Source organism: Propithecus coquereli, unplaced genomic scaffold (assembly GCF_000956105.1).
Source record: "Propithecus coquereli isolate 6110/MARCELLA unplaced genomic scaffold, Pcoq_1.0 Scaffold130, whole genome shotgun sequence".
Taxonomy (NCBI): Eukaryota; Metazoa; Chordata; class Mammalia; order Primates; family Indriidae; genus Propithecus; species Propithecus coquereli.
Window position 1 is genome coordinate 1399940 of NW_012137192.1, and position 13366 is coordinate 1413305.

General features: G+C 35.8%; 1 protein-coding gene across 1 annotated transcript; it reads left to right on the forward strand.

Moving 5' to 3' along the window:
* The first annotated feature begins 1057 nt into the window (after positions 1 to 1057).
* LOC105805586 (olfactory receptor 13D1-like) lies at positions 1058 to 1999 on the forward strand. Its single transcript, XM_012638519.1, has one exon. It carries the CDS (start codon positions 1058 to 1060, stop codon positions 1997 to 1999), a length of 942 nt encoding a protein of 313 aa, XP_012493973.1.
* The last annotated feature ends 11367 nt before the right edge of the window (positions 2000 to 13366 follow it).

The window sequence follows — 13366 nt, forward strand, 5'->3', positions numbered from 1 at the left end:
AGGAGTAGCAGTCTGTTTAGAAAGGACTTTTCTTGAAGCCATGTTATGTAGCAAGCACACCGTTCTGTCTCAGACTGTATTATTCTACTGGACTGGCATTTTAGGCAAGACTGATGAAGATTATCAAGGTGCAAAGTATCTCCCAATAACTTCTCCCTTGACACAGTCATGAGGTGGAGATATGTGGAAATGGAATGAAAGAAGATGGAGAGATTAAACTGAGAATTTTATTATGGAATGATTCAGTGATAATAGGGTTACTTTTTCCACTTTCTCTTATTTTCCCTAAATATTGGAAAAATAGCCTCCCTCATCTGGGACTTTTTTGAACAGAAAGAAAGAGAGCCATTCCTCCTTCATTCCTTTCTCCTTAACACTCACTCTCCCTAAGTTCACTAAACTCCCTAAGTTTAGTAATCTTTAGTAACAGTAAGAAGAGGCTCCTTCTCTCCTCCTCCTACCTTGCATCCTCCTCCTCCTCTTCCTCTTTCTACTTCAGAACAATTGTGCACAAACAAATCAAGTCTGCCTCAGCTTATACTTTTAAGGAAACAAGTCTATGTGCCAATGTGAATAGAGATACGCAGAAACATTCAGAAAGGAAATCTTTTCTAAGACAGTAAGACATTGCTACCATCATCTCTCTTTTTTTTTTAATCTCTTTCAAAACCATAGTCTAGATGATAACTCACTAAGCAGAAGACAAAAACAGCTTTTATTTCATTATTCATTAATAATGACATGGCTCCATACCCATGTTTGGAATTCTGTTGTCCCTACTTTTTATTTTATTACAGGACTGACACTCCGCAGCACAATTCTTAGGTTACTGGTAGTCTTGCCTTTGCTACTGCAAGGTCCTACAAAGTAATAAATCACTAAGTGCTTCAGTTTCATCCTCAATGAAATTAAAATTATATCCACGCCCTTCTGGACTTCCTGTGCTAAAATTCAAACAAAATAATGCAAGTTAAAGTGATTTTTTTTAAGACTAATTTGTAAATTTAAATTTCCCTGCGTCATTTCCTTACATGAACCCTACAGGTGACAGGGACACATGGAGACAGGGAATTACTCTGCTGTGACTGAATTCTTTCTAGTGGGACTTTCCAGATACCCAGAGCTTCAGCTTTCTCTGTTCATGTTTTGCCTCACCATGTACCTGATAATCCTCCTGGGAAACAGCCTCCTCATTATCATCAGCATCCTGGATTCACACCTCCACACCCCCATGTACTTCTTCCTTGGAAACCTCTCATTCTTGGATATCTGTTATACATCCTCTTTCATTCCTCCAATGCTCATCATATTTATGTCTGAGAGAAAATCCATCTCCTTCTTTGGTTGTGCTCTGCAGATGGTTGTCTCCCTTGGCTTGGGCTGTACTGAGTGTGTCCTCCTGGCTGTGATGGCCTATGACCGGTATGTGGCTATCTGCAACCCACTGAGGTATCCCATCATCATGAACAGGATGCTATACATGCAAATGGCTGCGTGGTCCTGGATCATAGGCTGTCTGAGCTCCCTAGTGCAAACAGTCCTGACGATGTTGTTACCTTTCTGTGGGAATGTCATTGACCATCCTACCTGTGAGTTGTTGGCTCTTCTTAAACTCATTTGTTCAGATATCACTGTCAATGTGCTTATCATAACAGTGGGAAGTATCATTTTCTTAGTGATTCCCCTACTGTCAATTTTTATTTCTTATGTTTTCATTCTCTCTACCATCCTGAGACTTAACTCTGCTGAGGGGAAAAACAAAGCCTTTTCTACCTGTTCAGCCCATCTGGCTGTAGTAATTTTATTCTATGGTTCAGCTCTTTTTATGTACATGAAGCCCAAGTCAAAGGACACAAAGACATCTGATGAGATCATTGGGCTGTCTTACGGAGTGATAGCCCCAATGCTGAACCCCATTATCTACAGCCTTAGGAATAAGGAGGTTAAAAAGGCTGTGAAGAAAGTCCTCAGCAGACACCTGCACTCGTGGAAAATATGAAATCCCTTAAGGCGTGTGATATTTACATTTGAGTAAAAGGTATGTTTTTGATATTCACAGATGAAACTGCAGACCCAGTATGATGAGAGATTTGTGTTTGTAAAGCCAAATATGAGACTCTCGTTGTTACAACAGAGAATGTTCATGTAAATCTTTCATATCATATCTTTTCAGCAGGCTTTCTAGTTATATGCAGCTCAGCTTCTTGGTCCCATAGAGGTCATGATAGATGCTGTTTATGATGAATATTTCTCCCTCTCCCCTTCCCCGCCTCTCTTCTTTTCTCTTCCCTGCTTCTCTCTCTCTTTCTTCTTTCTCTTCTCTGTCTTTTTTCTCAGTGTCCTCAAGGTATATATCTATTATTTTGGTCTGCACAGCATCCCTCTTCTGGTAAAAGAATGCATCTTTCACACCTAATGGGTGTGGTGTGCACCATCTGGGGGATGGACACGCTTGAAGCCCTGACTCGGGAGGGGCAAAGGCAATATATGTGATCTAAACATTTGTACCCCTGTAATATGCTGAAATAAAAAAATGTTTTAAAAATGCATCTTTTCATTTTAAAGAATCACCTGTCTCCCATTCTCAGTCCCTATTTTGCTGGGTGGGACTGACCGTATTCTCCAAATTGATGGGAAGCATGAAACACAAACCTGTTCAATGAAAAATGATCACCCCCCTAGCCACAGTGATTCATTCAGGGTAGCAAGTGACATAAGCCATGCCAATCAGACTTAATTGTAGGAATGTCGCCTAAGTATCAGAAAATAATTACTCTTTTCTTCAAAGGTCTCTAGACAGATAGAATGTATGCCTTCTTCTGGCCATCTTTGCTGATTCGTGGGGAAAGCCAGACTGAGAGTGAAATCACCAAAGGGGAAAGCAGAGCTAAAGGAAGGAAACAGAGCAATTGATGTCATCCTGGATGTTAATCCTGGATCAAGCTGGGTCTAAAGACATTCATGCTCAGAGTTTTCAGTTATGCGAGCCAATAAAGTTCCTGTTAAAAAATAGTTTGAATTGTTTCCCATTGCTTACAACCATGTAAACTCTGGCTAGTCATCACGTTACCTTACCTCACCTCCATCTCTCCCTCACCAGCTCCTAGCTTGGTGGTTTCACAGTATCTGAACTCTTCCTAATTCTATACAGTCTGCCACTTCTTCCAGGTTCATATTCCTAATGCATGGCCTTCATCATCACTAACAATTCAAAAACTTACTTTGACTTTCCAACTCAAATGCAAACACTGTGACTTGATATTAATGTCCTTCCACAAAATGACCACCACTAAAATTCCAGTATTATTTCCTAGGACAATTTCATCCACTCTCATTGTTTCAATGCATCACCAATAAACTGGTGAATCCACATCTTTAGCCACATCCCAGATTTCTCTCTTGGGAATTTTACAGTAGTATCTCATCTAAATGCAATACGTAAAACACACTTCTTGCACTCACTATGTTAAATTACACCACATTATCTTCTCACTACTTTCCCATTATGAAAAGAAATGTTTCTTCTTCAGGAATTCCTCCTTGCACTTGGGATAATTTCCAAGATGCTTTAAATGACCTCCAAAGTCATCCAAGATGTAGATCCTACATAACTCTTCAGCCTCATCCTTCACAAACTTCCACCTCTCCCTACTGTTTTTTATTCTGTGTTCAAGCAAAACTGAATTTCTTTTAATGCTTAGAAAATGCCATCTCCCTGACTCTCTTTCTCTCTCTCTCACTTTCTCTCCTGCCCCTCTACATATGCTATTCCTTCTTCCTCAAAAATTCTCCATTTGTGCACCACCCGAAGGATGGACATATTTGAAACTCGGACTTAGGGGGGGAGGGGAGGGGCAAGGGCAACATACGTAACCTAAACATCTGTACCCCCATAATATGCTGAAATAAAAAAAAATTTTCCATTTTCTTGATTTGATTGCTATTTTGATTGCTATTATCTCCCCGCCAGAATCTTACAGAGAAGTCATCTCTGAACCCTAGTGTGAGTTAGGCAAACCTCCTGTGTGCTCTGATAATAGTCTATACCTCCCTTCATATAGCACTTATCACACATTGTTGCCATTGCATATTTTTCTGCTCCCACAAAACTATAAGCCCCTTAAGAATAAGCACCATAGCTCTCTTGTTAATCATTGTGATTCAAGAATTGAGCCCAGCGTCTGGCATATTTTTAACCACTCAGCATATACTTATTCTATTGTTGACTTCTCTTGCAATGCCTAACTGGCTAATGGCACCACTAAAATTCTTTAAACTGACAAAACTTATAAAGTTGGCCTCCTAAATATCTCTCAGATCTATTAACTACCTGCCAGCTATTGTCAGGATCATTTTCTCATTATGTTTCAATTTAATAATTGCAAGAACCTCCTGTTGGGTCTTCCTGCCTTCAGTTTCACCAGCATCACTAGCACCCCAATCCATCCTCCTCAATTTGGTCAATGTTTTGTTTCTGAAACATAGATCAGATCATGGTATACCTTCGATGAATAAAGCTATGTGATCTTGGGCATGTTACTTAAGTTAAGCCTCAATATTCTTTATCTAGGTATAAGAACAATTAGGTAATTGCAAATAAAGAAGTGGAATTTAAAAATCCAATAGAAGGTCAACTGGATAAAAATTTAATCTTACTCCTACTTTACTCCATACATAAAAGTCAATTCCAGATTGACTGCAGATCTAGATGTAGAAAATAAAACAACACATCTTTTAAAAGAAAACATAGAAGAATAACCATAAAGAAAAAAATGCTGAAGTGGTCTATCTCTATTAAGAACTTCTGTTCATCAAATGGCACCATTAAGACCATAAACAGAATGGGAGAATATTTTTGAAATAAATATTTTTGACAAAGGATTCGTATAAAGAATATATTTTAAAAAAACTCTAAAATTCCATTTTAAAAAGACAAACATCATAGTAGATGAATGGGCAAAAAAATTTGTATGTATACTTCATAAAAGAAGATATTTGAATATGAAATAAATATAGAAAAATGTTCAACTTCTATTTCTTCCCCATTTCATTAGGGAAATAAAAACTAAAGTAATATGATAACACACCCACCATAACAGCTAAAATGAAAAAGAGATAAAATACCAAGTGTTTTAAAAAATGTAGAGCAACTTAAACTCTTACATACTGCTGGTGGGAGTGTAAATTGCTACTAATCCTTTGTAAAGCTATAAATGTTTATGAAAGCTAAATATTTGCATACCTTATAACTCAGAATTCTACTCCAAACTAAATATTCAATAGAGTTATATACACATGCTCACCAAAAGATGTGTACAAGGATGTTAATAGCAGCACTATTCATAATACCATATATAAAAATTAGAAAAATGTAAATGCCCACCACGAGTAGAATAATGGAATATTTAGCATGGAGAATAAAGAAGGCACAACTTCAAACAACATAATAGTGGTTAAAGGCATACATAAAAATGATATTCAACACAAAATTTATAGTATTAAAATACTATATAACTATTGACTGTGAGGGGCTTTTGGTGTGCTCTATTTTTCACAATCTGAGATGTGCTTTGTTAAAGGACTCCATGATGCTATAGCACTTACTTAGGATTTGAGCATTTTCAATACTGATAGTCAACTAAGTAAACAGTGAACCCAGTACATTGCCTGAGTAAGACTTGAATAAATGTCTTTCATAATGAGTAATAATGTTATTGCTAGTGTTATTAGTACATGCTTACAAAGCTGAGATTCACATGGCTCATTCTCAACGAGGAAACATAGTCCAGAAGCCAAAAAACTTCCAACATCCCCTACTTAACTTTCTTAAAAACCATGGAAGGAATCCAAATATTTATTATCACAGTAACACTTCTAAACATTCCTTTTTCTTTTATCCACTGGCATCATGTCCCCCAGCTGTTTTGGAGCATCTCTCCACTATTTTTCAACTTTGCTTTTTCTCCCTCTCACGCTTTCATCTCATATTATATTATTACCTTGATTTCAATAGCTTTTATCATGCAAAATAAAATCTGCCATCCTAAAACCAGGAGTTCAAGAGTTGAGTTTTAAAAAAGGGAAGAAAACAGATTTTCAGTATTGAGGTTCATGTTGGTGAGCTAGAATATATATTGATTGAGTCTCACATTTTTATTATAATTCTTGTGGAGATTACAAAGATCAATAACTGGAAGTTACTGCTCTTTTAATATATGGATTAGGGGAAGGGTTGGATGTTAACACTCCCAAGTTAAGGATTATTTCTTCTATCATACTATTACTAAATTCAAATGTCACTTCTTCTGTGAAGCCTTTACTGACTCCTCAAAGAAGAAATTATTTCTCCCTCTCTGGTGTTTCCATATGCATTTTTGTGTCTCTTTTATAATTTATACTATATATAGCATATATTAGATATATATATTTATTCAATGTGGTTTAGTTGACAGCATAAGACTTAGAAGTCAGGGAGAGTTAGATATAATCTAGCTTACTAGGGGTATGAATTTTAAACACAAACTGGAATCATCAGAAAATAGATGTTCATAATAATTCTTTGTTGAATGAATGAAGGTATGATTGCCTTTCACACTTTGAAGCTAAGCAAGCTTATTTAGTATCACTTGAATAAGCCTTGCCAATCATTGCTGCCTCTGCATCTTTGCTCATGCCATTCCCTCCATCTAAAAATGCCCTCTCCCTGCCTCCAATCCATCTATCAAAATCCAAGACCCTCTTCAAAAACCTCCTCTGCCTTGTAGCCCCTACATATCACCTTAACTACTTTGAATTTCTACAGCAATCTACTTATAATATTTCTAATGTAAAGATTTATCTTCCAATTGTGTGCTGATTGTATCTCCTGCTTTATTGAAAGATTATTAGGAGCAAAGTTATTGGTCTTTGTAATCTCCACAAGAATTAACATTATAGGATTCAGTGAATGTGTTGATAACTTGGATAACTGCAATTTGCCTTTTTTATGATGTGCATTAAGCTTTTTTAAACAGATATTTTCCCTTTGTAGAAATGTCTACTATGATGTTGGCACATGGAATACACACAACTAGCAATAAGCCTAGTCAAGACAGCATTCTCTCAAATAGTGTTGCAGTGTTGCCTACCTGGTTTTGTCCCACCTGAGTGTAACAACCATGACTACAGTACGTTAGGGAGGGTCCATCTAATTGAGTTAAACATAGATAAAAATATCTGAGCTACTTTCTTGAGGTCATTATTTAACAAGAAAAAAATATTAATCTACCAAATAGTGATTCCCACATGTGTATCTCCATCTCTGACCTCCCTAACATTCAGATTCATATGCCCAACTTCCTACTAGACATTTCCACTTAGATAATTAAAAAGCTTATCAAATATAACATGTCCAAAACAAACCTGTTGATACTCTCTCCATTCATTGGGTCTCATCTTCTCCATCTCAGGAAGCAGATCACTACTCACACAAATCTAATTCACCAGAAAATTCTATCAATTTGATTCAACTTTTATTCTGAACCTGACCACTTCAATTGCTATAGTTCAAGCTACTATCATCCCATATACACCACTGAAATGGCTTTCAAAATCATCTCCCCTTTGGGGTCTTCTTCATAAATTGTTTGCCTAGGCCAATGTCTGTAAGAGTTTTTCCAACATTTTCTCCTAGAATTCTAATAGTTTCACACCTTAGGTTTAATTCTGATACCCACCATGAGTTGATTTTTGTGAGAAGTGAAATGTATGGATCCTGTTTCAGTCCTCTACATGTGGCTATCCAGTTTTCCCAGCACCATTTATTAAATAAGGATTCTTTTCTCCAGTGTATGTTTTTGTCTGTTTTGTCAAAGATTAGATGGTTATATGAGGAAGATTTAATATCCGGGTTCTCAGTTCTGTTCCACTGGTCAATGTCCCTGTTCTTGTGCCAGTACCAAGCTGTTTTAAGTACTATAGCCTTGTAGTATAGTTTGAAGTCTGGAAAAAAGACATCTGCACTCGAATGTTTATAGCGGCACAGTTCACAATTGTAAAGATGTGGAAACAACCCAAATGCCCATCAATACATGAGTAGATTAATAAAATGTGGTATATGTATACCATGGAGTACTATTCAGCTATAAGAAACAATGGTGATATAGCACCTATTGTATTTTCCTGGATAGAGCTGGAACCCATTCTACTAAGTGAAGTATCCCAAGAATGGAAAAATAAGCACCACATGTACTCACCATCAAATTGGTTCCACTGATCAACACCTAAGTGCACATATAGGAATAACATTTATTGGGCATCGGGCAGACGGAAAGGAGGAGGAGGGGATGGGTATATATATATATATATAATGAATGTGATGCGCACCATCTGGCGGATGGACACACTTTAAGCTCTGACTCGGGGAGGGGGGTGCCAGGGCAACATACATAACCTAAACATTTGTATCCCCATTATATGCAGAAATAAACAAATAAATAAATAAATAAATAAAATCATCTCCCCACTTTTTATTCTTGTTCTACTACAACCCATTCTCTAGTAGCTAGGGTGTTCTTTTAAATGTAGACCATATCATGTCATCCTTTTACTAAAAACCATCTGAGGATTATCCATTATAGTTAGAATAAAATCTACTTCTTACCATGATCTACAAGGTTCTACATAATCTGCCCCAACCTACTTCTCCAATGTCATCTCCTACTTCCTTCCTATGCTCACTAGACTCTAGTTCTGCTGTCTTCTTGCTATTTTGCAAATTCACCAAAGCCTTTGCTTTTGCTGCTCCCTCTACCTGGGACACCCTTTCCCGGTCTTCCTAGGTTCATCTCTCATTTCATTCAGCTCTTTGTTGAGAACTTACCATGCTTTACGTTCCTTCATAGTATTCACACTTCCCTAAATTGCATTATATATACATTGTTTTATGAGTTTATTGTCTAACTTCTCCACAAAAGTGTAAGCTCCCTGAGGGAGGGACTTTTATTAGGTCGATGTAAAAGTAATTGTGGTTTTAGCATTGTTGACGTTTGATATTGGAATACATTCCTAAATAAATATGGTTATGTTATACATCATTTTAATGTGCATTTCTCATCTTATTTTTTTTTGCTAATGACTTATTACTTGCTGTTTATTTTATATTTATTTTAGACTATGGAAATGATGTTAGACAAAGAGCAAATTCAAGCAATTTTCTTATAAAGCAGCAGAGACAACTCACAACCTCAACAACACATTTGGCCCAGGAACTGCTAACAAAGGTACAGTGCATGGTGTTTCAAGAAGTTTTGCAAAGGAGATGATAGCCCTGAAGATGAGGAGCACAGTGGCCAGTCATTGAAAATTTACAACAACCAATTGAGAGCAATCATCACAACTGATCTTCTTACAACTACATGAGAAGTTGCCGAAGAACACATGAACCATTCTACAGTCACTGGACATTTGAAGCAAATTGGAAAGGTGAAAAGCTCGATAAGTGGGTACCTCATGAGCTGACCGGAAATCAAAAAAAATCATTGTTTTGAAGTGTCGTCTTCTCTTATTGTATGCAACAAGGAACCATTTCTCCAACAGATTGTGAAGTGCCGCGAAAAGCGGATTGTATACGACAACCTATGACAACCAGCTCAGTGGTTGGACTGAGAAGGAGCTCCAAAGCACTTCCCAAAGCCAAACTTGCACCAAAAAAGGTCATGGTCACTGTTTGGTGGTCTGCTGCCAGCCTGATCCACTAGAGCTTTCTGAATCCCAGCGAAACAATGACATCTGAGAAGTATGCTCAACAAATCAACAAGATGCACTGAAAACTGCAATACCTGCAGCCGGCATTGTTCAACAGAAAGGGCCCAGTTCTTCTCCACGACAACGCCCAACCACAAGTTGCACAGCCAACACTTCAAAAGTTGACCGAATTGGGCTAGGAAGTTTTGCCTCATCTGCCATATTCACCTGACCTCTCGCCAACCAGCTACCACTTTTTCAAATATCTCAACAACCTTTGCAGAGAAAATGCCTCCACAACCAGCAGGATGCAGAAAATGCTTTCCAAGAGTTCATGGAATCCCAAAGCACAGATTTTCACACTACAAGAATAAACAAACTTATTTCTTGTTGGCAAAAATATGTTGATTGTAATGGTTCCTATTTTGATTAATAAAAATGTGTTTGAGTCTAGTTATGATGATTTAAAATTTATGGTCTGAAACCGCAATTACTTTTGAACTAATTTAGGTTTTTGAACCAACCTAAATTAGTTATTGTATACCCAGTGCCTAGACTAATGTTAGGCAAATATCATGTACTTTATAAATATTTGTTGAATGGAGAAATACTGTCCACACACATTAAAGGACAGCACTATAAATTATACACTTTGAAAGATATATAGAGAGAGATAGTTAGATAGACACAGACATATTTACACACACACACTTTAGCATTCAAATATAAGATTCTGGTTCTTTCTGACTTGATTACTAATAGGAGCCCCAAGCAAGTAATTAAAGGACTACTCTCGATACTTTTTTAATCTACTTACCTTCCCTCCAGGTTCTGCTGATCCTTTTTTTACATGACCTGCCTGTTCCATTCTGTATGTGCTGGAATTGGTTGCTCCTGGTTTCAGGGCTTTACTTTATTTCACTTTAAATGTAGGTTTAGAATGCCTTGAAAAATTCTGGCTACTTATTTCTAAGTGCTTGCTCTCTCTTGCTCCCTCTTTCTCATAATAAAGCTCTTTTTATCCCCAAAATCTTAGTGCTTGTCAGTGTACTGTATCATAAATCATGGGGGTTTTTTATTTGTTTTTGATAATAGGGAAGGTGATAATATAATTTACTGCTGGAAAAAATCACATTTTGATTAGAGTCCAAGTTGAAAATCAGTTTCTAATTTCACACTGACATACTACTTTCTGTGTTAGGTACACATCTATTTACTAATGTAATACCTGATTAAATATAAGATACACTGTACTTGGAAAGCAAGAAGTTAAAACCATTTACCATGCTGACAAGTGGCAAGACTTTCCCAGGGGATTCAAGCAGGACATTTAAAATGTGACATATTGGTAAGAATTCTTGACTTGTGATTACAACTATTTCTGGAAAAAAAAAAGTTAGGAAGGTTAAACTCCATATATTAATAATAATAGTCCAAATGTCTTAGGATTATATAAAAATAAATAAATACTCAGATTTTGAAATACCAACACAATTAGGTGATTGGGTAACTCTCACAGACATGTAAATGAAAACAGACAAATGTATCATTGAGGAAGAAGCTAGTTTATATTATCTTCTTTTCAGAAAATAAGGCATATATCCAGAAATGAGAATAAAAACATTTTTAAAATGATCTCAGAGAAATCTAAGAGAGAAACTACGACTGGATTGAGAGTGGGAATAATTTGTGGATTAAGAGACATGTCAATTAGGTGATATGAAATAAATGCCTATAAACAAGTTTTTTAAAAAATATGCTATCTCCATACTATCGCCAAATTCTTTTAACTAGGCTTCTTATGCAAAGCATATGTAATCATCCTGAGAATCCTTAATATCTGTTTAGAAATGTGTACCCTGACAATTATTAACAGTTAAGGGGAAGAGGTACTCTGATAAGACTGTGATTCAAGAGAGAAATAAATTTTTTGATGCTGCCAATAATATCTCCCATTTGCTTCAACTCCAGGTGCTGTTGAGAGGAAATTTTCTTTTGAATCTTATTGTCTTTCCAATTCACTAATTTTTATTTGCAGAATGTTGTGTGACTTACTGACTAGAAGGTTCAAATATCTACATTTATAAAATAAACAAAATGACAAAGGGAAGAGGATTTTTTTTCATATCATCAAGAGATTAATTTATTTTAAAGCAGTCTTTGCAGGGTTCCTGGAAAGAGTTTTTTCCAATATTAAAAAGTATATCTTTTTAAATTGATAGAAAACGTAAGTTGAATGTGTAATGCAAGATATAGACTCTAATGGGAAAAGCAGCAAGTAGATGAAAAAAAAAAACCCTGTCATTATAAGTTTTCTTAAAGTTCCTTTAGGAAAAAAAGTTCTAGTTAAAAAGAAAAACTTTTTAATAGGTTGTTTACAACTCCAATAAGAAAGCAATGCAAAATAAAATTTAATGGTCCCTTTGAAACTTAGTTTCCTATACTAAATGGTTGTCAGGGTTTCATTTGCTATTCCTGGAGGATGGCAAGAAAGGAAAAGTATCAGAAGCTTTATCAAATTTAAATTATTCTAAGTAATAAGGAGAAAGTCATCAACGATCTTCTTTCACATGATACATTTCCTACTAAAGTCATTCATCTGTTTTTAGCTACTTCTGAGGGAACTAGTGATTCCCCAGAGCAAGTCAGATTGTATAGATCTTAGCAAAAGGACCTTAATTATCCTATAGCATTTATTCTTATTATTGATATTCACACTCAATATCCATCAGATCATGAAGATACTTTTGATAATGGCATTCCTCTACATCTACATGATAATCACCTATATATCTTGTAGCATTGCTATCCTTAAAACAATTAAGTTACATTAATAGTCACATTTCACAGGATCTATTTTAATATGTAACCTTAATTAGAACTAAGAGACTGAAGTTCAACCCGAAGAAATTAAATTATAACCTGGATGAAAGAAAGAACTCTTTCTTTCTCTGTGTTACTCATATTCTTACACAGATGTGAGATAAAAACAATGATTAAATTATGAGACACTATTGATTAGAGATGATCTAAATTAATAGTAGTTAAATTATACTAATGATTCAGTTGATTATAGGATACAAGTGTTAATATGTATGTGCAATGTATAATACTGAGTTTTTACAAAAGAAATTAAGACAGTGTCCAATATAATAAACACTGTTGCTATCAGTGACAGAGAACTATCAAACATAAATTTAATGCATTAAGTCTAAAAAATTAATTTTCAAAAGATTTTGAAAGGTAGAATAAATGGATGGCTCATTTTTAGGGAGGAGAGTGATGAAGAAATTAGAATAGTAGACTATCAAGATTGTATTTAAATGACAAACAGAACATAATTATTGTTAAAAATGAAATTATGTCTTCATTACAAATAATTATTAATTCAAACCAAAGACCAGTGTACTAGATGAAATTCTGGAATATAAGACAAAAGAAAATTGTATCAGAGAATGGAGAAAAATGACCAAATAATCATCTAAAAGGAAGAAGACAAACAGTTAGCATCAGGCCAAGATAGAGAATTTGGGGAGCAGCCAAGATGGCGGATGAGACAAGCCGCCAGTCAGAAGGTCTCTGCAAAAAAGACGAATTTTAGAAGAAAGAGAGAAAAAATAAACGAGCAGAGAAACATAGATCG

Excerpts from the sequence above, each read along its gene's own strand:
- LOC105805586 (XM_012638519.1), top strand. The coding sequence starts at position 1,058 with ATGGAGACAGGGAATTACTCTGCTGTGACTGAATTCTTTCTAGTGGGA.